Source organism: Sapajus apella, unplaced genomic scaffold (genome assembly GCF_009761245.1).
Source record: "Sapajus apella isolate SASKATOON/1434 unplaced genomic scaffold, GSC_monkey_1.0 scaffold184, whole genome shotgun sequence".
NCBI lineage: Eukaryota > Metazoa > Chordata > Mammalia > Primates > Cebidae > Sapajus > Sapajus apella.
The window spans coordinates 899868-927212 of NW_022437124.1; the positions used below are offsets into that span (position 1 = coordinate 899868).

Genomic DNA, 27345 nt, shown 5'->3' on the forward strand with positions numbered 1-27345 from the left:
TGACAGAATGAGACCATGTCTCAAAAAAAGAAAAAAAAAAAAGATTTTATGAAGGAGAGGTGTAAAGAAATAGGACTTGTAATTGGTATGGAGTTAGAGGTATGATTTCTCTCAGAGCAAGGGTGTTCTTCAAGCAAATTCTGATACCAGCCTCTTTTCCTTTGGAAATAGAGTCCCTAGAGGCAATTTGCTTCAACTTTTGGGAACTTTGAAGGTCTGTCTTTGAGAACTTAGTTGTTGTCTAGTGGCCAAAATAGCACTAGATGTTTGTGAATAATAGAAATTAACAAGTGAACTTGGATGTCATGGAGTAAAAATGAAGCGTCAGCACGGTTCCTGTAAGAACACTTTCACGCACTTTGTTTTTTCTGCTTTCAGGGACCTAATACCCATCATTGCTGCTCTGGAATACAACCAGTGGTTCACAAAGCTGTCCTCCAAGGATCTAAAACTGGTAAGTAATCAAACATGCAGCAGATGTTGCTTGGCTTTGCTGAATTTCAAAACCCAATAATTGTCAAAAAAAAAAAATACCCAACACTATTTTTTTTTTTTTACTGTACTGATAAGCTGTATATATTTTATTTCTTGAGGAGATATTTTTCTTTAAATGATTTGCATAACATTTAGTAACTTTTGTAATATGAGATGCTTCCAAGTATATCCTCATGTATTCAACTGCTTCAGGCAATTTAAGAAGATGAACAAAAAAAAAAAAAAAGATAGGTTTAGTGTAGCCTTTAGTAGAAACTCAATCAGTTGACAAAAACGGTTAAAGTTACATTTGCGCAGCTGCAAATAGCAGATTTTATATTCCTGCGTTACATTCTGTCTCCACAGAGTTTCCCTTCCTAAGAATTTAGGAAAACATTAACAGGTAGATTTCCTCTGGTTGAGCAATGATAGTTAAGTTGATTTTCTAGATGGGTTTTTGGGTAGATTTATGTGAAAGCAAAATGAAATTAAAGTAAAATCTGTTAGTTTTCATAAGGTATGAAGAAGAAAGCTATTTGACCTATTTTATTAGCGGAAATAAGATGCTGTGTTTTGGTTTTTACCAGTTCATATCAGTCGTATGGACAGATGCTTATCCATAAATTTACTTTCTGGTGTTTGCTATGGGATAAGAAAGAATTTATATGTTTTCCTGGAGACTCTTATGATTAAGCCTCCAACTTTTAGAGGTCATAGAGTGTGGGGTTTAAGATTTTCATAGTGAATACATCAGACCTGGATTGAGATGTGGATGTGTAGGAGATGGAGGGTGGAAACTGGCCAGTGGGCAGGTGACTTGGTACTCTGAATTTGCCTGGGGTAGGGGTGGCTTAAAACGTTATGTGCATGAAAATGGACTGAACTCATTTGGGGTCCCTTAAGAGCCAATTTGGTAGAGGAAAATGTATGGACTTGGAATCAGAAATCTCGGTTTCAGATTCTGATTTTTATTACAAGGCTGTGTCACCTTAGATAACTTACCTGACCTTCCAGGGCCTCAGCTTCCTGCATACCTGTTACTGTGAGCTAGTTGCAACCATTTCTTATTCATCTCTAGCCAGTGCTTATCAGAGTGTGTGGCTCCTAGTAGCGATTTAATAAAAATTGGCTTAATAAGTAGATGTCTAATAAGTTATCAAAGAGGTTGAGAAATGAACAAATACGTGAGTATGAATTATGTGAACTATATTACTCAAACAAGAGTTGTGTCTGAGCAGTCATGATGGAGTGACGATTGGCATGAGTGGGGACCAGGTGAGCCCTCTGGGAGCAGGCAGGTAGCTGTCTAAGAATAGAAGTCCCTTGTTTGCTGCTTGCTGGAATGAGGCCATTTCCAGGACTGAGTCAGCAAAGAGTACAGTTGGGAAAGGGGAGCCATTGGAGGAACGAGAAGGAGATTAGTCCAGGGATTGTGGTATCAGAGAGAACAGTGGTTTGCTACCATGTCAATTTTTCTGGCTCATTCGAACAGTCACATAAGCTTTTGAGTTTCAAAATGGGGTCTCAAGAAGGTTGTGGATATCTCAGTTTTGGAGATTGTCCCAACCTGCAATTACAGGAAGGTGTCCAGGCGGTTGCTGTTGCCGTTCTGTCTTTTTTTCTCCTGGGTACCATCTCCTTTCAACTGCCTTAGCTGTTTAGGACATAAGATATGCACCTAAACATTTCAGTCCTGGCAGAACAAAGCATGTAAGTGCTTGTATGCTTTCTTGGTAGTCCTGGGATGGAAGGAAGTGGAGTGACAGGATTTGAGGACTGCTCATACTGCTTTTCTGTTAACTGAGATTGAAACACAAAAATACAGTTTCCATATATTTTTAATATTTGGTATTTTAAAAGGAAAAATGATCTTTGTGGATATTACTGTACACATCTTTAGAAAGAATACTAAATTCTTTGCTTTTCACCCAAAGTTAAAAAGAAACGATGTTTTCCCTTTTGATGGGTACTGAAGTGGGCAGTCTCAGAGCACTATCTAACACTGGGTTCATTCAAAGGAAAGGACAGTGTGAAAAAGCACGTCTTCGGATTTTGGTAAACATGAAGTGCATGGCAAAAAATAAGTGAGTGCTTCTCAAGTTATATTAGCTCTTTGGGTTAAGATTGTTCCTAGCCCGATGAAAGCCTCCTTTGCCAAGGTGCGGAGAAAAAAATGACTGGATGTCCATCTTTATGAAGCAACTATTAGCAGTCACTATTTCTAATTTGAATAAAAGATTAAAAAAAAAACAAAAGATGGTACCGAATATGCAATTAAGACCATGTTTTTGGCCAACATTCTTGATTCATTAAAAAAGCAGTAGAATTGGGATCTTGCTCAGCTTCTGCTTTGCAACGCAGGCAAATTGGCAAGTATCGTCGCATATTTTTTTAGTCTTTAGGGAATGACATGGTGGTACCAGGTAATGTAAATGGTTTCTTTCAGTTCTAAAGTTCCATGTTAAAAAAATTTTTTATTGTAGTTTGCACTAGTTCATTTATTACTCTATAGTGATTCTAGTTTTTGTTGTTTACATTCAATTTTTAACTGAATACAAGCTCTTGGAGAGCTATTGTATCTAGTTTTTAAAAAATTTCCTGAATCCGTGCACGTGGTGCTGCACATGCTGTAGACGTTTGGAAAATGTTGTTGGAATTATCACATACCTAGTAGCGAGGTTTGAGTGTGTCTCCCTTTAAAAGTTTCATTTCAGGCCGAGCGTGGTGGCTCACACCTGTAATCCCAGCACTTTGGGAGGTCCAGGCGGGTGGATCACGAGGTCAAGAGATCGAGACCATCCTGGTCAACATGATGAAACCCCATCTCTACTAAAAATACAAAAAATCAGCTGGGCATGGTGGCGCGTGCCTGTAGTCCCAGCGACTCAGGAGGCTGAGGCAGGATCATTGCCTGAACCCAGGAGGCAGAGGTTGCGGTGAGCCGAGATCGCGCCATTGCCCTCCAGCCTGGGTAAAAAGAGCGGCACTCCCTCCCAAAAAAAAAAAAAAAAAAAAAAAGTTTCATTTTCATGTATTCATCCCTGTAGAAAATGATGCTTTCAGGGTAATTGGTACTCCATAAAAATTAGTAGAATTACTTTAATCATGAATGATTTGTTATGCGTCTCCCCTACTGGCATTTTAAATAAAAGTCGGAGACACTTTCATACATTTTCTTTAATAAATTTATATTACAGTATTTTTACCTGAATGGGCTCTAAATCTTCAAAGCATTATGGTACATTACTTTTCCGGCTGCACTGCAAGGTAGCTCAGAAATGGTAATGACCCCAAGAATTATTCTGGGTAATTAGAATAATCTCTGCAAAAACATTATCTAAGTTATCACTTTTTATCATGACAACACAGAATAAGTTGCATTCCCTTATATGTATATTGTGAGATAAAGAATTATACTGATAAGGGGGTTACCATTTTGAATATCATCACTATCAGCATAATGTAAATTGCAGGCATCGGGTCAATTGGAATTAATTTTTCTCTTTCCTCCTTATTCAGTGCAACACATTAGAAACCCAGAAATAGTGTGAAAATGGCATTATAGGCTGAATGGAATCAAACAGTAAACGAAAATTATGAGAACCTTACACGCTGTGGGACTTGGGGTGTTTCCGAGTTAGGTTTTCTTAAAAATACTTGGCTAGAGAACTTCTGCCGCATTTCAGATTCTGTTTCAATTATGGTTAATCCAGTTGGGTATTTGTGATCTAATAAGTCAAAGAAATGTAAGGAAAGAAAGTGCTTTGATATTATATGCTGTAGCACACAGAACATGCCTTCTTTCTCTCACTCTTTTTTTTTTTTTTTCCCAATATCCTGAAGTATTTAGTACACCCTAGGTTGCAAGGAAAATGTTTAAGTCACTTTGTATGTGTGTGTTTGTGTGTGCATGTGTGTGCGTGAGCATGTGAAACAGGGTCTCACTCTGTTGCCCAGGCTGGAATGCAGTGGTGTGATGATAGCTCACTGCAGCCTTGACCTCTTAGGCTCAAGTGATCCTCCCACCTCAGCCTCCTGAATAGCTGTGACTAGACATGAGCCACTACCCCACCCTGCTACTTTTTGTATACTTTGTAGAGATGGAATTTCACTATGTTGCCAAGGCTGGTCTTGAACTCCGAAGCTCAAGCAGTCTGCCTTCCTCAGTTTCCCAAAGTTCTGGGATTATAGGCACGAGCCACTGGACCTGGCCTAAAATCAGTTTTTAATGTATAAGTAATATTAAGTTTAAGAACTACTTTAAATTAGTTTTTGAATGAAGCAGGTTACAAATAAATAGAAAAGCATTAATATTTTAAAGAAAAAAAATATGCACAATTCTACCACCAGCGAACAACTGTTTTTTCATCATTCCCTCAAATTTTTGTTCTGTTTTATTCGTTTTAATTGCAATCTTGTTTAACATAGAGGCATAATAGTTATATAATTACCTAATGTTTTTCTGAAAACATAATGTTTATTAACATGAGACAGTTATTTATTAAACTCTTTCCTATCATTAGGTCATTTCCCACTTTATCCTGTTTATGTTCCAGCAGGAACATCCCAGTACCAGCTAGCGTTCATCAATCACTTATTGAGCCTTCCTATGGAAGTTCATGACATCTTTAATTTTTTTTTTTTTTTTTTTTTTTTTAAGACAGGGTTTCACCATGTTGGTCAGGCTGGTCTTGAACGCCCGACCTCAGGTGATCCGCCCGCCTTGGCCTCCAGAGTGCTTGGATTACAGGCATGAGCCACCATACCCAGCGACCTCTTTAAATCTTAATTTTCTTATCTATGAAAGTGGAATACAAATCTTTAATGGTTTTACAATGAAGTACACATAGAGGGCTTAACTCAGTGCCTAGCACATGGTGAGAACTCAGCAAAGTTGTTTTCATCATTAGCATCATCACTAACACCTGATCTTCAGTTCTGTGTTTTGAATGTCACTTTCTTTGAGAAGTCCTCTTAGTTTCATGAGCCTGGATTAGGTGCACGTCTGTGTATGCATAGCACTACCAAAATGGCCTTTTTATTATTTTATTATAATTGTGTATTTTTATCCTATTTCGTTCAGGCTACTATTACAAAATGCTATAGTTGGGTAGCTTATAAACAACAGGTTTATTTCCCACAGTCCTGGAGGCAGAGAAGTCCAAGATCAAGGCTCCAGCAGATGTGGTGTCTGGTGAGGGCACTCTTTCTTGTTCACAGGTGGTGTCTTTTAGCTGTGTCTTTACTTGGTGGAAGGGGCAAGATAGCTCTGGGGCCTCTTTTACAAAAGCACTGATTTCTTCATGAGGGCTCTACCATCGTGACCTAGTCAGTTCCCCAAGGTACTAATTGCTGAAACGATCACATTGGGGATTAGGTTTTTAACTCTGAATTTTGGCAGATGGGGGAGCACAAATTCTGACCATAGCATTCTTCTTGCCTGTTTCCACTGCTGGTTGGCACACTCCTGAAGGCAGGGACTTTCTCCTTGATATCATTGTATTGCCAGGGTCTTCATCACGGTGGTGCATAGTAGTTGATGTTCTTTCAAGGTTGATTGAATGAGTGAATGTTTCACTTAATTAAAACTTTGCATTGCATGGATTTATAACAATAAAGTTTTTCTTCTTTAGAGCTATGGAATAGTCAAACAATGTTTTCTGTTACAGTCCACTGATGTCTGTGAACAGATCTTGAGGGTGGTGAGTAGGTCCAATCGACTGGAAGAATTGGTGTTGGAAAATGCTGGACTTAGAACGTGAGTATTTTGCTGAATCTGTGAATCTGTTGCTTTAAAATCCTGTGCCATTTGCTCTTCTAAGTAATTCATAGTTTTGTTTGTTTTTAAGTTGGGCAGATCACATATAGAGCAATATTTTTCCTTCTGGGAAAAAAAAATTCCTATGATTTTTATCATCATGAAGGCTAAGAATTTGGTAACATCTCTTGATACTGTATCACTTGATTTTTAAATTTATTTATTTATTTTTTTTTTTGAGACTGAGTCTCACTCTGTTGCCAGGCTGGAGCACAGTGACACAATCTTGGCTCACTGCAACCTCCGCCTTCCGTGTTCAAGCGATTCTCATGCCTCAGCCTCCCAAGTAGCTGGGACTACAGGCGTTCGCCACCATGCCCGGCTAATTTTTGTATTTTTAGTAGAGATGGGGTTTCACCATGTTGGTCAGGGTGGTCTCCATTTCCTGACCTTGTGATCCACCTACCTCAGCCTCCCAAAGTACTGGGATTACAGGCGTGAGCCAATGTGCCCGGCCATGTGCAGGTTTTTTTTGGTCTGTTTTTTGTTTTTTAAAGACGGAGTCTCTGTCACCTAGACTGGAGTGAAGTGGTGTGATCTAGGCTCACTGCAACCTCCAGCTCCTGAGTTCAGGCGATTCTCCTAGCTCAGCCTCTCAAGTAGCTGGGATTACAGGCATGCACCACCACACCCGGCTAATTTTTGTGTTTTTAATAGAGACAGGATTTCACTATGTTGGCCAGGCTGATCTCGAACTCCTGAGCTCAGTGATCTGCCCACCTCGGCCTCCCGAAGTACTGGGATTACAGATATAAGCTACTGCATCTGGCTCACTTGATATTTTTGAGAGCACATAGTGTAGTTGTGAAGAGCATGGATTCTTGAGCCAAATGCCTCGTGGTCTTGCACAAGTTGTTTAAGCTTTCTGTGCCTTTGTCTCTTCAGTTTTAAAATGGAGATAATAGTAGTGCCTCCTCTGTAGAATTAAAATTGTGAGGGGAAATGAATTAATGTATTGAAAGTACTTGGCAAAGTGCCTTTACTCTGTCGTTGGTATATGCGGGTTTTATTGTTATTACTGGTGGACATAGTGATAACATATTTCATATGACTTTACTGCTTTGCTCTCCTCGGTTTTAGTCATTTTTCTCCCTTTTCAGGTTAACACTTGCATAGTCTTTGTCTAATGGTTTCGTAGTCGCTACCTAAGCCTACTGGTAAGGGCATAATAGAATCTAGTAGAATAAAGGTTTTACTGCTGCAAAGTGAGGAGGGTTGACAGTTTCATAATCATAGCACTTATACATTATTTCAAGTTAAACATAACTAAAACCATGGTTTTAATTTTTCCAAAATGTAGTGCTAGCAGTTGTAACCTTTAAACTCAGTAATGAGTGTAATCAGTTTTGCGTTCACAGTTGCATGAAATGAGGAATAAGATACAGTGAATACTATAATTTTCATGAAAAGCAGGTTCAATCCAGGATTTTTTTTTTTAATTATGGAGGGTCCAGAAAGTACCGTTATAGCATGCAACAGAGTGTCTTTAAAGGGGCAATTGTATATTTTCTTTTTGCTTTTGGCTAATCAAAATGAGCCAAATTCTGGCTGTGACTTTACAAACTCTCTAATGAGGTGTTAATGGGTATTAACAAATATATGATATACAGACTAATATTGTAAGGGAGGTTTCTCTATTTAGATTTCACTCTGTTCTAAGCTTTAAGTGTTCCATTTGAATGGTTTTACATTTTGTGTTATTTAATCTTTTTTTTTTTTTTTTTTTTTACATGCAGAGACTTTGCACAAAAACTGGCCAGTGCTCTAGCGCATAACCCCAACTCAGGACTCCACACGATTAACCTTGCTGGCAACCCCCTGGAGGACAGAGGTACTGCAGACTTCTCATTATCATTGATGCCAGAATTGTAAGAGGATTAGAGGGTTTTAATTTAGCCATGCCTGAAGAGTAGTCTCAAGCTAAGTGGTAATGATAAGTGCTGTTGATGTTTCTTCTGGCTTCCAGTTCTTTCCACCCTTTCTTATAAATACTTATGTTAAAATTGTATGATCTGCTTAACCTTTTTTGAAGTGAAACAAAAGGACAAGAAAATATTATTTTGTATATATTTTATTAGTTATATATTCCTGCATAACAAATTGCCACATACTCAGCAGCTTAAAATGATACAAATTTATTCTCTCATAGTGTCCTTGGCTCAGGAATCTGCGTTCAGGTTAGCTGGGCTCTTCGCCCTGGGTCTCTCTCTCAAGGCAAAGCAAGTTGTCAGCAGGGGCTGTGCTCTCATCTGTGACCTGGGGTTCCCTTAAGTTTACTGGTTGTTGGTGGAATTAATTTCCCTGGAGCTATAGGCTCAAGGCCCCCAATTTCTTGCTAGCTGCCAGTGGGTACCATTCCCAGCTCCTGGAGGCTGTGCTTCTAGAAGGGTCCTTGCCATGTGACTCCCTTATCTCACAACATAGCAGTTTGCTTTGTATCTGAGGCCAGCTGGAGCACATCTCTCTGATGCTTTAGTGTCTTTTAAACAGTTCACCTGACTAGATCAGGCTCACCCATGACAATTTCCCTGTTTTTCATGAACTCAGAGTCAAGTGATTAGTAACCTAATCATGGCAGGGCTATCCCATTACTGTTGACCCTTGAACAACACAGGAGTGAGGGGCACTGACCCCAAGCAATCAAAAATCCACATGTAATTTTTGACTCCCTCAAAACTTAATTTACTAATAGCATTGTTGACTGGAAGCCTTGCCAATAACCAGTTGACTAACAGGTATTTTGTATGTTATATGTATCTATCATATGTTGTATTCTTAAAGTAAGCTAAAGAAAATAAAATTTTATTAAGAAAACCATAAGAAAGAGAAAAAAATATATCGTATGCATTAAGTGGAAGTAGATCATCATAAAGGTCTTTATCTTGGTCATCTTCACATTGACTAGGCTGAGGAGGAGGAGGAGGAAGGAAAGGAGGCCTTAATGCTCTCTCAGCATTGGCAGAGGCGGAGAAACATCTACACAGAAGTGGACCAGTGCAGTTGCAACCTGCGTTGTTCAAGAGTCAACAGTATATTTACTGCTCCCCACCCCCATGTTCAAGGAAATTACACAGGGCGGATATACCAGGGGCTGAGAATCTTGGGGACTATCTCAGAATTCTCTGTACCACTATTATATTTTAATATTTAACAGGATTTGAGTGTTAGAATAGGGAGAGGATGGAGGACTAGAGTTCACGAAGAGTCAGAAAGTTTTATTAAAAGTGTTTGGGTAGAGAGAGGAGTCAGTAGGTTTAGAAAGGGAAACTCGAAAATTTGAATTCTTAGTAGAACATTGATGGGCAAGGTTTAGGAACGAATTGGTTTATCTCTGGTGGGACTATTTTGTTTTCATTTTCTGTTGCAAACATTTTCCAGGTTTATTGAATAAGGCCTTTCACCTTTCAGTGTTATACTTGATGAGCATTAATTATTAAACTGAGCTGAAGATACTGATACAGATGTTCAGGTTTTCTTTTTGTCTTTAATGTGGTCATTATTCCGGGCTGAAAAAGATAGCTAAGTTGTATTCAAGCAAAAATCTCCAGGGTAACTTGTCACCATGTAAAGAAGTGAATCTACAGGAAGGTTGAGACTCAGTTAGAAAACTAGATCACACAAAAAACACCCTTATTTAATAAGCCAAAGCCGAAATTAATGGATGAATAGTAGTTTCTTTAAGGTATACTCAATTGTTAGGAAAAACAAATGTTCTCTATTAGTCAGATACTACAGAGAGGTGAATGTGACAAAGAAGAAATGATGGCGATCACAGTATTATAGACAGGAGGGCTATTTTGGTTTTGTGTTTTAAGATGGGAGAGAATCGATCATATTTACTGACTGACTGGAGGAATCTCTGTAGCGGGACGTAGTTGTTTGAGGAAGGTTCTTAAGCAAATGAAATCCAAAGGTCAGATGGACCAGGAAGGGGACACTTCTCTGTGTTTAGGGAAATGCAAATTAAAACCACAGTGAGGTACCATTTCATAAGCAGGAGTGTGGCAATAATCAAAATAAGTCTTGAAAAGGGTGTGAGGAAATGGCAACTCCCACGTTGCTGGTGAGAGTGTTAAATGGTTCAGCCACCTGCAAAACCAGTTAGACAGTTTCTTAAAAAGTTAAACCTACCGCATAACCTAGCAATTCCACTCCCGGGTATATCACCCAAGAGAAAGGAGACTTATACCCACACAGAGACTTTTATCCACAAATGAGACTTACATCCAACTAATTTGTTGCAGTACTTGTTCTAACAGGCAAAAAGTAGAAACAACCCAAATGTTGGTCAGTGGAGAGTGGTTCCGTTCATAAATGTGGTATAGATAATATGTACACTGGAATACTACTCAAAAGAGAATGGAGTTCTAACTCATGTGTCCACACGGATAAATCTCAGAAACACTGTTATGCGAAAGATACCCCACCTAAAAGACCACACGTTGTTTGGGGGTGGGAAGGGGAAGAAGGAATTGGAGGCCCCTTGTTTTCTGTCTCGTTGTTTACTTCGTGTTCTCTGAGGTGTAGCCGCGTTGGACTCCTTGTCACCGCAGGTGCAGTTTCTCCTGTCTTGCCCTCACTTTGGAGCTCCTGTGCAAGCTTCCATACAGCACTAACTTCCTTCCGCTCACATGGCAACTAGAGGTGGACGTTCCTTCCCCCACGCTTCGGCGGCTTGCTTCCTCTCATCCTCACTCCCTGGCTTTCTGTCTCCCCTTCCCTCTTTCCTAAGATGCACAGCATCTAATGTTAGACTTTGTCCACAATCCAAAAGTATTTTCTTTAAATTGAATTTGCTTTTATTTAATCTTAATTCTCTTGTATAGTTTTGTTATTTGCACTTGAAAGTTATGGTAAAGTTTATCGAGATTCCTTTCGTGTCCGGTCAGACCATGTGTTCAAAGATGGTGTTTGCCTGCTTTTTCCCTCTGCTTTCCTGCTTCTGAGACCTGACTTTGTGTCTTTTCATGTAGCTGCAGCCCATTTACCGGCATTGTCATCAGGAGTCACTCCAAGGATAGCCTTGAATGCTCCTGCCAGCTCTCCAGTGTGGTTTCTGCTCACATACCCTCAAATTTTGACATCCTGAAAATATGTTCACAGGCCAACACTTCTCATTTCTGCCCCTTGTACATTCATTCATTGCTGTGTTTGCCAGTGCCTACAGACAACTGCCAGCATTTGTACCTCCCAGCTTTCTTTACTCTTTGGGATAAGCCTCCTGAACACAACTTCTTTATTGTTTTTTTTTTTCATTCAGGCTAAATACCTAAAGATGATTGGTAGCTTTTCTGCTCATGGATGGAAATTCCAGAAGAAATCTAATTGAGTGTAAAATATTTATTGAAATTTCAGTCTCGAGAAAACTTTTAGTAATTTTTGTTCCCGAGCTTTTCAGTGATGGTATTTTGCGTTTGAAACTAATACAAAGGGTAAAGAAGGCGTCTGTAATTGAGTTAGACAGTATGTAAAAAGACCAAGCTGGGGACTGTTATTTGTAAGAAAGCTCCAAGAAATTCAAGGGGCCGGGTGCAGAGGCTCACACCTGTAATCCCAGCTTTTTGGGAGGCTGAGAAGGGCGAATCACCTGAGGTCAGGAGATTGAGACCATCCTGGCCAATATGGTGAAACCCCATCTCTACTAAAAATACAAAAATTAGCTGGGCATGGTGGCACGTGCCTGTAATTCCAGCTACTCGGAAGAATGAGGCAGGAGAACTGCTTGAACTGGGGAGTCAGAGGTCGCAGTGAGCCAAGATCCTGCCACTGCACTTCAGCCTGGGTGACAGAGACTCCACCTAAAAAAAAAAAGAGGGAAGGGAGATAAGATCTTAACAGTTAAGTGGCCAAGAATTCTGAGGAATTTAAACAGCAAATGGAATGTGGTTTTGTACCTAAACCTTAGGCTCAGGGACATATTTGGACACTTTGAAAGAGTTTATGATATGAATGTTGATGCAAGAAATCTCTTATTTTCACATCTGTGTAGCGGACAGGCCTGCAGCCTTCTGACTGTTGAGGGGCTTGTGGTAAAGGAGGCTGGAGTATGACTTAGTAAGCAGAGGTATAATGTGAGCGATGCTTCAAATGCTGGATGCCCTCCTGCTCTCCTTCTGCAGGAGCCACACAAGATGAACAGACCACACACGTGCACAAGCTGGCTTATCCTCGTTGCAAAGCCATGTCTGTTCACCAGCTTGCTCTTGGTCTTCATCTGACACACTGTTTTTCAGGCTGTGGGTCACGACCCGTTAGCTGACCATGAAGTCAGTTTGGTATTCATGACAAGCATTGTTTTTTTAAAGCAGTGGAATAGAAAACGTCAGAGTGCATTGTTTAGGGGAAAGTTTGGTTTTAGTTTTCTAATACTAATAAAAGTGTGTACATTTATGCTTTACCCCTCTAAGCATTACAGATTCTATGTTCTGTTCTTCCTAGTCATCCGTCCCAATTACCTTAGTTTTTATGATTTCAGTCTTTTCAGAAATGTCTGTCCTCATTTCATCTCCTCGAATTTTTTGTTTGTTTTTTGAGAGAACGTCTCTCTCTGTTGCCCAGACTGGAGTATAGTGGTGCAGTAACGGCTCACTGCAACCTCCATTTCCTGGGCTCAAGCCATCCTCCCCCCTCAGCCTCCCAAGTAGCTGGATCACAGGTGTGCACTACCACACCTGGCTAAGTTTTAAATTTCTTTTATAGTGACATGGTTGTACTTCGTTCCCAGGCTCCTCCCATCACTTTATTTCAGATTTGATTATTTCATTGACAGACCATTTAGAATCCCAGCTCTAGTGCTTTTTGTTGACCTGAAATATGCTGATATTTTTTCCCAGCTCTTTGGTGGTGGCTCTCATTTGATCTTCTAAGTAAGACGAGAGATATAGATTCTAGGATTGCTGCTTACTTTTCTTTGTGTTTTATATCTTTCATGTCTCTCAGTGTATATTAGTGAGTTCTGGAGTCAAAATACATGGGTTTAATTCCATCCGGACTTCACAGCTTTCTAGCTAAGTGACCTTGGGCAAATTACCGCCTCCTCTATACTTTAGCTTCTTTATCTTAAAAACAGTTAGTAATAGTACCTACCAAGTAAGAATATTCTAAAGATTAAGTGAGATAATTGATATTTTTGTGGTTAAACAGGTAAAGTAATATTTTTAAATGGCATAGATTTAGATGTTAGGACATTCAAAGGTCAGATGTGTTGACTCAATTTTTTCCAGTAGCCCTATATTCTTTTTATTTATTTATTTATTTATTGACATGGAGTTTCACTCTTGTTGCCCAGGCTGGAGTGCAATGGGGGCGATCTTGGCTCGTCTCCTGGGTTCAAACGATTCTCCTGTCTCAGCCTCCTGAGTAGCTGGGATTACAGGCATCCACCGCCACGCCCGGCTAATTTTCTATTTTTTAGTAGAGACAGGGTTTCTCCATGTTGGCCAGGCTGGTCTCAAACTCCCAACCTCAGGCGATCCACCCACCTCAGCCTCCCACAGTGCTGGGATTACAGACATGAGTCATGGCGCCCAGCCTCCCTGCATTGTTATCTTCTTGATTCCAAGTCTTTTTCTCTTGGCCTTATTTTTGAAATGGAAATACTTCTTTTGCTTTTCTTCATGGGGAGATTTTTTAGTAATAAATTTGTTTCCTTAGATAGATAGCAAACTACTGAGATTATTTACTTCTCCTTAAATTAGTTTTGGTCTATCATGTTTTTTTATAAGGGATTTGTTTCTTTCTATTAAAATGATAGTTTTTTGACTTACCGACTTGTTTATACCCTCCAATTTAATACAGTGCCTGTAGGATCTTTACAAAGATAAAGATCCTGTTTTCATTTGATTTTGACATTTTGATCTCTCTCTCTCCCTCTCATTTATTTATTTTACCTGTCTTCCTGGAGTTTACTGATTTTGTTAGTATTTTTAAAGAACCAACTTTGTTAAAATTTACTTATTTTTACAGCTGCTATTTATTTAATTGAATTCTTCTCTTTATTTTTTTCCTTCCTTCTGTTTACAGAGGTGAGAGAGGATTAATTTGCTATTTTTGGAGCTGGATACTTAGGTAATTATTTTCCAGTTTTTCATCTTTTTAAAAATTTTTTTCCAGTAGTATTGATTTCTCTCCAGGTGTGGCTCTAGTTAGAGCCTCAAATTTTTAATACTATAGTTTTTAGTTTTAACTCAAAATAAAAATATTTTTAAAATTCCCATTGTGGTTTTTTTTTTTTTTTTTTTTTTCTTGAACTCTTGCTATTTAGAAATACATGGCTTAAGTTATTTGGTGATTTTCTAATTATCTTACTGCTATAATTTCTGTTTGAACTGTTGTAGTGGTAGCAGAGAACATACTGATACTCTGTGTATGAATTCATAGTACTAAGGAACATTTTATTATTTGTTGAGACTTGCTTTATGGCTCAGTATATGATCCCTTTTGGAAAATATTCAGTGTACGCTTTGAAGAAATGTATTTTGTAGTTACTGGGTAGAGCGTTTTAAATATATCAATCATTTATTTTTTCATTATGCTCTTGATATTCTCTGTATCTTTATTAACTTTTTCTGTTCATTTCTTAGCTACTAATAGAAGTGTGTTAGAAAACTTCCGTCAGTATATTTGTGTGTGTATTTGTGTAATATATGTATTTTCCTTTTGTTACTGTGAGATTTACTTTATTTTCAGATGATGTTAATCAGAACATAGATTTAGAGTAATTGTATCTTGTTAATGAAATCTTCCCTTTATCTTTAGTTATGTTCTAAAATTTAAATTGTCTTATTGCAGCTACATCAGATGTCTTTTACTTAGTATTTGTAGCATATCTTTTTTCATGTTTTTATGTTCACTTCTGAATACATATATCTATAGGGGAATCTCTTGAAAACATTTGATATTTTTATTCAAATAAACCATCTTTGACTCGTATTTGAGTCTATATATTTTTTAAATGATATAAATAAGTTTTAATTAAATATTCATATTTAATAGATGTATATTTAATGTAATCATTGAAATATTTGGGTTGAAATCTGTATTTCTCTTTGTTTCCATTTTTTTCTTTGTCCCTTTTTCCCTCTCTTTTTTGCCTTTTGGATTAAGTTTGAACAGTTTTTCGATCTTCCTACCTCCTGCCATCAACTTGTTAGTAACTTTTTTTTTTTTTTTACTAGACTATATCAGCTAAATATCAAGGCTACCTTTTCTTGTAATTTACAAAATGGATTAGCATAGTCAAGTCCCTGGAAAGACTCAAATAAAAACCTGTTTAACATGATTGAATCCAGTGATTTTCAAACTTCTTTGACTGTGGAAAGACACTGGGGAAATAGAGGCTCCCAGAACACCCACTATTCTTGGGAGACACCCACATAGAGGCTTAGTCAAGCTGCATGACTTCCATGTTGTTTCTTCCAAGTTGTGATTAGATTTGTTGATAATTTGGGTTATATAATAGGGCAGCAACCAGGGCAGTAATTTCTTATTGCTCACTGAAGCTTGAGAATTAGTCTAAGGGAACAGAAATTAATATTGTTTAAGGAGCCTTCTCAAGAACATGCCCCTGGGGAAATGTTGGCTAGTCTACAGCAGGAGGTCAGTTGAAGGACCTGTATGAAGGGCATACTTTTGTGTATTATTTCCTCCCAAAAAACAGTCTGTGCTCATTGCAGTCCTTGGGTGAGTGAGCTAGTGTTCCCAATCTCCCACTCTGGCCATTAAATTTAGAAGATACCAGATTTTAAATACTGTAACATCCTGGTGACTTATACAAAGTTAAAAAATCTAACTTTAAGAAGTTAAAACATGCTCTGTAGCTCTGTATGAGGTTGTTAGCTGTAAGCCAATTAAGTATAGGAATCCATCTACCATTATCAGAATAGTTAATATACTCTATTCTTCTTGACAATAATTAAATAGCATACATCTGCTCATCTAGAAGAGAGATCAACTCATTAAGACAGAGGTTAAAAAGAAAAGGGGTTAACAATTATCCTTTCCAAGAGGATTTGCATTTTAAATAGAACTATGAGAAAAAAGAGTGACACTTGGCTCCAAGAAAAATATCTCCAATGGAAAAGTTTCAGATATTATATGTTTAATAAAACAATCTTCGCCTTCTCTTACCCTGTAGGTAGGACAGAAAGAAAAGGGGTTTTTGTGGTAAATGGTTAGAAAACAGAGTCTGATGTTAGAAGGAAAAATATGATATCTTCAGTCAGAATCAAAATTAAGTTTTCATGCATTGTAAAAAATGCAGTTCTGAGAACCTGAAGATTCTAATAAGCTCTTTTTTTTTGCTTTCTCAGGTGTGTCCTCTTTAAGTATTCAATTTGCCAAACTCCCAAAGGGATTAAAGCATTTAAATTTATCTAAAACCTCATTATCACCTAAAGGTACAGTATTTCTTATTTACCTAACAGTGTTTCTGAAATATTTCTGCTGCACCTTCTACCTTAGTTAGAATTATTTGTTCTGTACTTACATTTAAAAATACATGCATTGCATTACTCTAGCATTGCTCTGGCAGATGAAGACGTTATGTAATTCAGTTTCTCATGCTCTGAAGTGCAGTGCTTTCAGGGGAGAGAATAATTTTGATATGTACATCTGGTCAGGGAGCACTCCCCTGGCTGCCTCTACCCTCCTGCCTCACATTTCTAGGTGCACCTGGTTGTGTTTCTCTTGGTTTTACAAGTTGGCCTTTCTAACTGTCAGAGAGACTGTCTGCTCTACAGAAAACTGTTGGCCTAACTGCGGGGCACCACTCCTTCTATCTCTGTCTTTATACATTTCCTTATCTTCTCCCCAGATCAATTCCTAACCTCACTCACCTTCATTTTTTCCACTTACGCATCAAATCCTGTTGATTCTATTATAATTCTGCCACGCAGCACCTCAGTGATCGTATTAGAAATTACCCTGTATTCATTGTACTTTGTACGTCGCCACAGTTTCCCTGCATGCCTGAAAAACAATTTATCCCCGAATATTCTCTTGAACTCCCGACTTCAGGTGATGCGCCCGCCTTGGCCTCCAAAGTGCTTGGATTACAGGCCTGAGCCACCAGGCCCGGCCTTTATCCCCGAATATTCTCACAGAGCTTCAGTTTGTTCTGGTAAAACTGTGTATCTGTGATAAACTCTGCTGTGTTCCCTGTTGCCAAGACCACAACAGAATCAATGACCCTTCCCTTTGTATTACTTCAAGATCACGTATGTAACATTATTGTATAAATATTCTGTGTTTCTTGCTACACTGGGGCTCTTGTGGCCTGTGCTTCTATCATCTTTCTATCTGCAGCACCTGGCACCTGCCTGCACTACCATTTAACAAAAGTTTCTTGAACCTCTTGCCATTTCTTAAGAAAGTCACTGTGTTTTGGAAGCTGCCCGCGTAGTGGTTGGGAGTGTCAGTTCTGTAGTCAGATCGCCTAAGGTTGAATGCTGACCTTATTTATCAACATGCTTTTGTTCCCAGGTGCCTCGTTTATAGGACAGAAATAGCAGTATCTTATTTCTGCACAGGTAGTTAGGGTTAAATGATTTAATATATATGCAGTATGGTTTCTGTCACAAAGTGCCTAATAAATGCTAGCAGCCACTGTCACGTCACCCCCACCCGCACCAGCACCACTGCCATCACCATCATCATTAGCATCATCCGAGCTGTCTTATGTCTTTCTATGCCTCAGTTTCTACCTGGAGCATCCTTAGTGTCTGCACCTGGAATGTCTGCTGGATTACTGTGCATCCTATGAGATTCAACTTCTAGTTCTCTCTTTTTTTGGGGGGGGACAGGGTCTCACTTTGTCACTCAGACTGGAGTACAGTGGTACAGCCTTGGCTCCGTGCAGCTTCTACCTCTTGGGCTCAAGCGATCCTCCTGCCTCAGCCCCCAAGTAGCTGGGACCACAGGCGTGCGCCACCACAACTAGTTAATTTTTGTATTTTTTTGTAGAGACAGGGTTTCGCTAATGTTCCTGGACTGATCTTGAGCTCCTGAGCTCAAGCGATCTGCCTGCCTCAGCCTCCCAAAGTGCTAGGATTACAGGCATGAGCCACTACACCCAGCCGTTTCTGTCTTACTGGCTCTTTGAAGCCTTCTCAAACAACCCACCTCACCATATCTTGAATAACTAGATGCTCCTTTCTCTGTGCTCCATAGCTCTTTGTAAATTCCTCTTAATGTGGGTCCATTGCATTTGATTGTCCCTTAGCCTGTACATCTCTGGACAGTAAGGGCTTCGCCTTGTTCATTGCTGTGTCCTGGCACTTCTTAGTGTTTCACTGAATGTGCCTTGGATAAATGAATGAAGCAAAGTCCTTGATGATTGTATATCCATGCCATCATACATTATTCTGGATATGCAGTTAAATTAAGAATGGTTTGAAATTGGAATTAGTTCCATAAGTCCCATGATTTTATGTGCACACATTTATACACACATATTTAAGATTAACCCATGAAAATAAATTACCAAAGGGATTTCCCCAGGAGTCAGTGTTTTCAGATCTAGTGCCTGAAGCCATCTAAAGATCCTACAGTTAAGTTTAACTCCTTTACGTTATCACTGTTCCACTTCAGCAAATCCATTTTATAGAAACCCTTTTGTGATAATTACCGTTGTAGTACACATTTATGGTAAAGATTTAGAAGGTGCTAAAAAGTGTAAATTAGAAGGCAAACCCCCTCTGAATCCCCTTGTTCCTTAGTCATTTGTGTTTCTTTTAGAGAAATCACTAAGTTTATATCTTTTGTTAGTGTTCTATTTGTAGTGTTAATCTTTTAAAAAAAATTTATATGACTTCTATACATATTTAAGGCATTCTTTATTTATTGTGTGCTCCATAGGTCTAATTTAAGTCTTTTATAAGGCAGAGCTGGTTTTTAAAAGCCTGATTATATGAATTGCATCTGTAATTCTAGCCACTCAGGAGGCTGAGGTGGGAGAATGCTTGATCCCAGGAGTTTTAGGCTGCAGTGAGCTGTGACAGTGCCACTGCACTCCAGCCTGGGTGACAGAGCGAGAACCTCTTTGGCAAACAAAACAAAAAAACCTGATTTATATTAATAATCCTTGATCATATTTATTTTAATTCATTTGTTCATTACTATATAACAAACAAAAGGATGGAGTGATCATTTATCCTTTTGAGGGCAAACTTGGTTCTGAGGACCCTCAGTGCCACCTTTTCTTGATGCCCCTGTCCGTTTAGTATGGTAGCAGTGGGGAGGTCCCATGGGCACAGCCGGACTTCTCCATCCACCTCCTTATGGCAAGGACAACCCCACATTGCCTGTACCCTTTACAGATAAGGGTCCTCTCATTTATCTCTTATCTGCAATAAAATATGCTTATATTAAAATATGTGTTTTGAGAATTGGCATTGTTTTATAACATGACTTGAAATTTTTATTTTATTTTTTAATTTATCGGGTGCTTGCTCTGTTGCTCAGGCTGGAGTGCAGCTGCAGTATCTTGGCTCATTGAAATCTCTGCCTCACAGGTTCAAGCAATTCTCTTGCCTCAGCCTCCTGAGTAGCTGGGATTACAGGCTCCCCATACCACACCCAGCTAATTTTTCTATTTTTAGTAGAGAAGAGGTTTGTATTTTTAGTTGAGAGGAATTCCTCACCTCAGGTGATCCACCTGCCTCAGCCTCCCAAAGTGCCTGGGATTATAGGTGTGAGCCCCCACTCCCAGCCTGAAGAATTTCAAATTGCCCTAAGACAAAGATATCTTGAAATGTTTATTTTTTTAAAAAAAATCAACTTCTTGATATTACTTTACATAGGCTCTGAAAGGGTCACAGATTTAAAATGACTTGAGTTACATTGTAGTGTTAAGCTTCTGCTGAATTTGACTAGCATTTATATTCATGGATGGATAATTCAAGACAGATTAAAAAAAAAAATCTCCCCATGACATCGCCACTGCCTCCAAATACCCTTTCTTTATCTCAGCTGTTAGCTAACTGATAGTTTTCTGGATTTCTAGCAAATGTCCTGCTGGTCGCCAGATTATGTCAAGGCAGAGCCATCTGGTACCACCTTTTTCCAGCTGTAAACACTACAATAATAAGAGAGAATGGTCAAAATCACTAGACGGAATCAAGAAAGGCGTGTAAATGTGTTTAGTTAGGGCTGTACGAGCCTTAGTTATTTATTTATTTATTTATTTATTTTAGATCTATACTTGTATAATTCTCCACTCTTCATGGGCTTATTAACGCAGGCCTCATGTGAACATGGGCTCAGGGGGCAGGAGAGGAAATCCTTCGTGCTGTTTCAGTAGCATGAGGCTGAGCTGATAACATGATTCTCTGGTCTATTCAGATGTTGGACAGCTGCCAAGTGCCCACACTTGTCAAGGAGCATTTTGCTGTCAGGACTAATTTAGCCTTCTAATTTTGGAATTTATTTATTAGTTTTGTTATACCTCACTAAGGAAATGATTTTACAAATGATTTCTTGGTGAGAATCTGGCATTGGTGATATGTTTTGGACTCAGTTGTCCCATTGAAAAATACATTAATACTAATATCAGGACAAACTAAAGGAAGTTGGTTGTTTAAACAGTTACAGTAAATAACCTCCAGAAAACAACCTTTTTTAATATGCCACTGTATGTTCCTTTTATGTAACACAATTAATCAAATCTCCTCCTCTACTGCCTGCTCCTTTTCTCGCCCCATTGATAGTTTTTGCCTTACTGGATGGTGATTATTCAGCTGTCTCTGTCTTGCACTCCACTGGTCTTCAGCAAGTCAGATGGTATCTCTGAAGACCCTGCCTGGTACACAGTAGGCTTTCAGTAACTGTTTATTGAAATGATTATTCCTTGTGTAGCACTGACTTTTCATAATTTTGGAATATATTAGTTTTGTTATACTTCACTAAGGAAACGATTTTACAAATGATTTTCTTGATGAGAATCCTTGCAGTCCTTGCAGATCTGAGGACTTTGGTTTACAAATTGATATTCCTCCACCAATGATTCCTAGTGAATAATGTAGGTTATGGAGTTTTTCCCTAACGGTCTTTGTGATTTTTGAGGGTAAAAAAATGATCTTATTTATATTTATCTCCTAATCCCCAGCATTTTGTTAGCATTTAGTAAATGGTAAGTTGACAGCCAAGAAGTTCTTTGCGCTTAAATATTTTATATTCAAAGTCTCAGTCTCCTGTGTACCCACCCAAATGTGCACTCACCCTTGAGAAATGGCTCAGTAGCCTTTATCAGGCACACACTAGAATCAGTTGATTATAACTCTGAAGCTGGAGAAGACGACAATGGCCCCTTTATCACTCCTACACTGAACGTTCTAAGCTCACAGCAGGGAGGTGCTCCAGTGGGAGATTGCATCTGCCCCCCACAGCTCTTGTAGTGTCCTGCTGCTATGACCAGAGCTGGCTCTTAACTGGCAGACTTGACCTTGGCCCCTCTTCTCCATGAAGGGTCTGCCCAAATGTGGAGGGGAAAGAAAACCTTTTCCTGATTCTCCTTCGAGTAGTAGACTTACTTTAGTCTCAGTTTGATACGTTGGGATCTTTGAAAAAATTTGCTGAGAAATAAGAAAAAATAATTTCTAAAAGTATACCCAATTTAGAAATAACCGTATTTCTGTGATGTGTAATTTGGAACCGTGGACTCTTGGCAGACACATGAGGAGTTCTGCTACCTCTTACATTCCCCTCGTGCTAAGAAAAATCATCCGTGCTGTGGTGAGTGAGTGAGTCTCAGGGACTGATTAGATACTTCTGGGCTCCCATTTTATAGTGACATACCTCAAAGAACTCCTGTTACCTTCTGAAAAGAAGTGGCCCCCTAGACAGCCGTGGCCAGCGGGCTTGTCAACCGTTAGGCACCTATGAGAGAACTTAGTTCTCTCCACACAGAATAAGCAGCCGCACAGTCACTCTTCGTTTTCTGAGGTGGATTTGTCAGCTTAGCTCAGTTTATGTTAACTTGAGCCATCTATGTATGTAAAGAGTATAGAGTGTTAAAAATACATTTTCCTTATGATTGCATCTTAGATGGTGTACAGATAGCTCCTCATTCTTTGTGAAATCCATTTTAATCCAGATTTCTTCCTTGAATATAATACATTTAAGAAGGGCTGTATACTTGTCTTTTTAACTTCCCAATACTTTAAATAGCCTACATTATCTGAATTCAGACATGCATTGTTTAAACACCGTGTACTAAGTCAAGAATCACCTGGCAGCATTAAGAGAAAGATAAACATTGCCAGTTAGATCACTTTCATCATTCTTAGGCTTCAGGTTAAAATCCTTTCTGTCCTTGGACACCTCAGAAGATGTGGAGCAAAGGGAAGCCCATTCATTACTTCTTCTGATTCAGTGAGGGGTTTTGCCTTTGACCAACCTGCTCTTCCTAAGGGTGTGTCAAAAGGAGACACAGTCGTAGCACCGTCTTTCGGGCACAGTGCTTATGGTTAGCCCGAGTCCTGCAGTTTGATTGGACTGCTGGGCCATTTATAGCAACAGAAGCCTTGTATTTTGTTTCCTGGAGTGGAAACTGAGCCTGGATTTTCTTGCTGTTGCAGGGGTGAACAGCCTTTCTCAGTCACTCAGTGCCAATACATTGACCGCCTCTACCCTCGTCCACCTCGACCTCTCAGGGAACGTCCTTCGTGGAGATGACCTCTCAGTAAGTTCTCCTTTCTTTGCTCTATCGTTGAAGGCCTGTGTTTAGTAAGCCTGGAATAATTCTAAACATGACTTTGCAGCACATTTCCCTGCTTCTCTCTTTAGCATTACACCTTTGAATCATTTATTTATGACTTAGAAAGCGTTTTACTGAAAATTCCAGAGGCTTCCTTAATTAAATGTCATATATCACCACAGTTATTTTTTTTTTCTCAGTTAATGATGCTGAAGTTTAGAGTTTTTTGGAAGTAATGCTGCTGAAGAATTTTTTTTTTCTTCATTTAAAAATATTAGCTTACAGGGGCTGGATGTGGTGGCTCATGTCTGAAATACCAGCACTTTGGGAGGGTGAGGCATGTGGATCACAAGGTCAGGAGATCGAGACCAGCCTGGCTAATATGGTGAAACCCCCATCTCTACTAATACAAGAAATAGCCGGACGTGGTGGCAGGCACCTGTAGTCCCAGCTACTAAGGAGGCTGAGGCAGGAGAGGCACTTGAACCAGGGAGATGGAAATTGCACTGAGCCCAGATCATGCCACTGCACTCCAGCCTAGGTGACAGAGCAAGACTCCCATCTCAAAAAAATAAAAAACAGAAAACATTAGCTTACAGGTTTAAATTGTTTGGTAAGGAAAATTCGGAGGATGAACTGAAGTTTCTCATTATTGTTACTGGGAAGATTCATGGTTGTTTTTGTAGTTTACAATTGAAAGGGGATATTGGGATGAGCCTGAGTCCTCGCCTATTCTGCCTATTCCGTGAATAAAATAGGGAGAAGAGCGGTCTGCATATAACCTGGAGCCGTGTCGTCAGAGTTTGAGTGTGAAGGCAAAAATGATTCCCTCAATTATAATAAGATTTTTAATGTAACTGAATCAATCATGTAATATTTGGCAGATCTTTGACACAGTGGATCAGGCACGATCTCATTTCCATGTGTGGCAAATGGTCCCCTCTGGTCACCAAGATAGAATTTAGAAGAAATATTTCTTTAACAACAGGTCTACAGTCAGCAGCCATCTTTGGAGGGCCTCAATTTGCATTCCACAGCTTTGCCACAGGGCTGGAAAACACTGTGAAATTTATTCTTGTTTCTCATGTTTTAGTTTACCTGTAAGGCAGGGAATTCAAATGAAGCCCCCCTTATTTTTCCTTTTCCTCTCCCTTGCACTTAAAATTATTTAAATAATACTTGATTCCTGATGTGCCATGATTTTTTTTCAATCCGTTTTTCAGTTGCAGGTGTTACCTTCACTGACGGTTCATAAATCTGTTGTCTCCCAAGATAACACAGGGAGGCCAGTGTGAAACCACCAAAATAATACTGTGGCAAAGTAGAAGAAGAGAGGGAAGGATAAAAGGAGAAGCTGAAGGTTAATAAGACTTAGCTAGGAAGATTAATAGTCACCTAAGACCACAAAATAGCTCAAGATTTCTATTTCTGGCCAGGGTGGGTCCTGTTGTAGCTTGCTCCTGGAGAGTGGCACCATGAGGCTTGAGTGAGAGTGGGCAGGAGAGGCGAAAGTTCTAGGAGCCTGGCGGCAGGTGCAGGGGCTCACCTGACTCTGTGCCCCCAGGAAAAGCAGTCTAGCAGGGCCTGGCCTCTTTGGAGGAGTGTGGCCAAATAGTCTTGTCACCATTTTATGGTGATAAGAGCTCCCCCAGCTGGTGGTTGGGAGCAAAGCCACACTAAACTTAAAAGTCTCCTGAGAATTTTTCCAAGCAAAGAGGCAGAGGATCTTCAAGTGAGAGCAAAATGACTTTTCTGAATCAGAAATTTTCATAACAAAATCTATTCTATGGCTGGGCACAGTGGCTCACACCTAGAATTCTAGCACTTTTGGAGGCTAAGGCGGGTGAATTGCTGGAGTACTGGAGTTTGTGACCAGCCTGGACGACATGGTGAAACACTGTCTCTAAAAAACACAAAAATTAGCTGAGCGTGGTGTCACACACCTGTAGTCCCAGCTACTCAGGAGGCTGAGGCAGGAGAATTGCCTGAACCCGGGAGGCGGAGGTTGCGGTGAGCCGAGATCGCGCCATTGCACTTCAGCCTGGGTAACAAGAGCGAAACTCCGTCTCAAAAAAAAAAAAAAAACACAAAAATTAGCTGAGCATGGTGTCACACACCTGTAGTCCCAGCTACTCAGGAGGTTGAGGCAGGAGGATGGCTTGAGCCTGAGAGGCAGAGGTTGCGGTGAGTGGAGATCACACTGATGCAGACCTTGTCGTCTTCTTCTTTTTTTTTTTTTTTTTTTTCCTTTTTGAGACAGAGTTTTGCACTTGTTGCCCAGGCTGGAGTGCAGTGATGGTATTTCAGCTTACTGCAACCTCTACCTCCTGGATTCAAGCAATTCTCCTGCTTCAGCCTCCTGAGTAGCTGGAAAGACAGGCGCCCGCCACCACACCCAGCTAATTTTTTGTATTTTCAGTAGAGGTGACATTTCTCCATGTTGGCCAGGCTGGTCTTGAACTCCTGACCTCAGGTGACCCAACCACCTTGGCCTCCCAAAGTATAGGGATTATAGGCAGGAGCCACCGCACCCGGCCAACCTTGTCTTTAAAAAAATCAATAAATAATAAAAATAAAAGTCATTCTATGTGTATGACTGTTTTAAAGTGTTCATAGGCTATCATTTTGGCTCTTCTGAATTCTTTGATAGGATTCTTTTGAAGCACCATGTAGCCAACGTGCTACACATAGTGAATGTTAGCAAGGACAGACTCAGTATAAACTTGTTGGTTTTCGCAAGTATTCGGTGGCATCTAGTGAAGCAGAGGAGAATTTAAGCTGTTTGCCTGGCGGCAGGGAGCTTGGACTCAGTTTGTTATGGATGGGCCCTGGCAGTTGCTACACATGCAGGGTCATTCCAGAATAACATGTTCTTTGATGTACAGCGTCTCAGTTAAGCTAATGTGTTGATCAGTTTCATTATTTTGATCACCTTGAATGAGAGGATTGGGGAAGTTTAGGCATTGTGACCCCCTGAAACCTGAAGTTTTTTAGCTATTAGTGCGATTTTTTAAAAAAAAGCACTCATATTGCCGCCAAGCCATTCTTGTTAGCTTTGAGAAGTAACTAAGGGTAGAAAAATCATTATGTTGGACAGAAAAGAGGACAGCCTGAGACCATCCTATGGTTCAAATTCAAATTCGTAGTTCTGTGAACACTTTCAAAAGTGATTAGCATTTTGATAGAGTGACTGCAGTTCAGATGGTATTTTAATCTCAGGAGTTAAAATTAATTAGCACTGTTGTAAAATTGTATAATAAAAATTGAGCTAATCAGGAAAATGAAGTCATGTGTCACAAAAAGGAGGTTTGGTTTTCAAGATTCTATTTGACCTTTTTTACTCAAACATAATTTTAACTATTCTTGGGATTTTCACTGTCAGGGAAGATAATGGAATGACAGAAAATTCTGGTAATCCTCTTGGGAAGAGCAGAGAATGATCTGAGAAATTCTGGCAACTTCCATTTAAAACATTAACTTGCGTTGTATATATATGTGTGTTTCTAGAATCCTAACATTTCTCTTTTATTTTTTTCAAGCACATGTACAATTTTTTGGCCCAGCCAAATGCCATTGCTCATCTGGATTTATCCAATACAGAATGTTCCCTGGACATGGTAAATTTTTTAAAAAAATTATTGCTCTGAGGGTTCTCAGAAGAGCTGTTTAGATGGGATATAGGGGACCTCTAATAAAATACTCTTTTGGACCTAGAATTATTTAAAAATGAGAGTGCTGTATTTCTTTTTCAGGTCTGTGGAGCTCTTCTCCGTGGATGCCTTCAATATTTAGCTGTGCTCAATCTGTCCAGAACCATCTTCTCTCACCGGTATAGATTCGTTTTTGCTCTCACTGTCATTTCTGAGAAAAAGTTGTAGTGATAAGGAAAATGGAGTGATAAAAGGTGAATACTTACATGAACGAAGCCGGCCTCAAGCATTATTTATGAATATTAGGCCTTGAACGTTCAAGTTTTTGTTTTATCATTTTAAATGTAGGTTAGGGTTCTTATCAATACTTCCAGCCTGCCTACATGAACTATTTCTCATGTTTGGTCAGGCACTCTGTCTTAATATGGGAAAGACCCTTTTAGAAACTTTTATAGGTATTTCACATGGATGAGCTTGGAAGTCTAAACTACTTTTGGAGAGCAGAGAACATAGTTGTCTCAAAGCTCATGTGTTTCATTTGTAGAAGTAATTGAGGATCAGGTGAACGCTTCTCTAATACACTCCTCACTATAATTGTTTGCAGAATAAGGCCGTAGATTTGAAGCAGCAAGGATTCACAAATAGTAGCAACTTCGAATGAAGAGAGACTATAGTGGAATTATCAGAGGAATTATGAAAAGTCCATAGAT

At 39.4% G+C, this 27345-nt stretch overlaps 1 protein-coding gene across 14 annotated transcripts in view; it reads left to right on the plus strand.

Annotated features, from left to right (window-relative positions):
- CARMIL1 (capping protein regulator and myosin 1 linker 1) overlaps positions 1-27345 on the plus strand; it is a 346698-nt gene that overhangs the window by 188503 nt on the left and 130850 nt on the right. For all 14 annotated transcript variants that reach the window (XM_032268645.1, XM_032268646.1, XM_032268650.1 and 11 more), the window contains 7 exons: positions 379-454; positions 6144-6232; positions 8029-8123; positions 16603-16689; positions 22867-22970; positions 26525-26602; positions 26738-26814. In XM_032268645.1, the coding sequence (XP_032124536.1) occupies positions 379-454; positions 6144-6232; positions 8029-8123; positions 16603-16689; positions 22867-22970; positions 26525-26602; positions 26738-26814 (606 nt within the window). The remainder of the gene's footprint in view (positions 1-378; positions 455-6143; positions 6233-8028; positions 8124-16602; positions 16690-22866; positions 22971-26524; positions 26603-26737; positions 26815-27345) is intronic.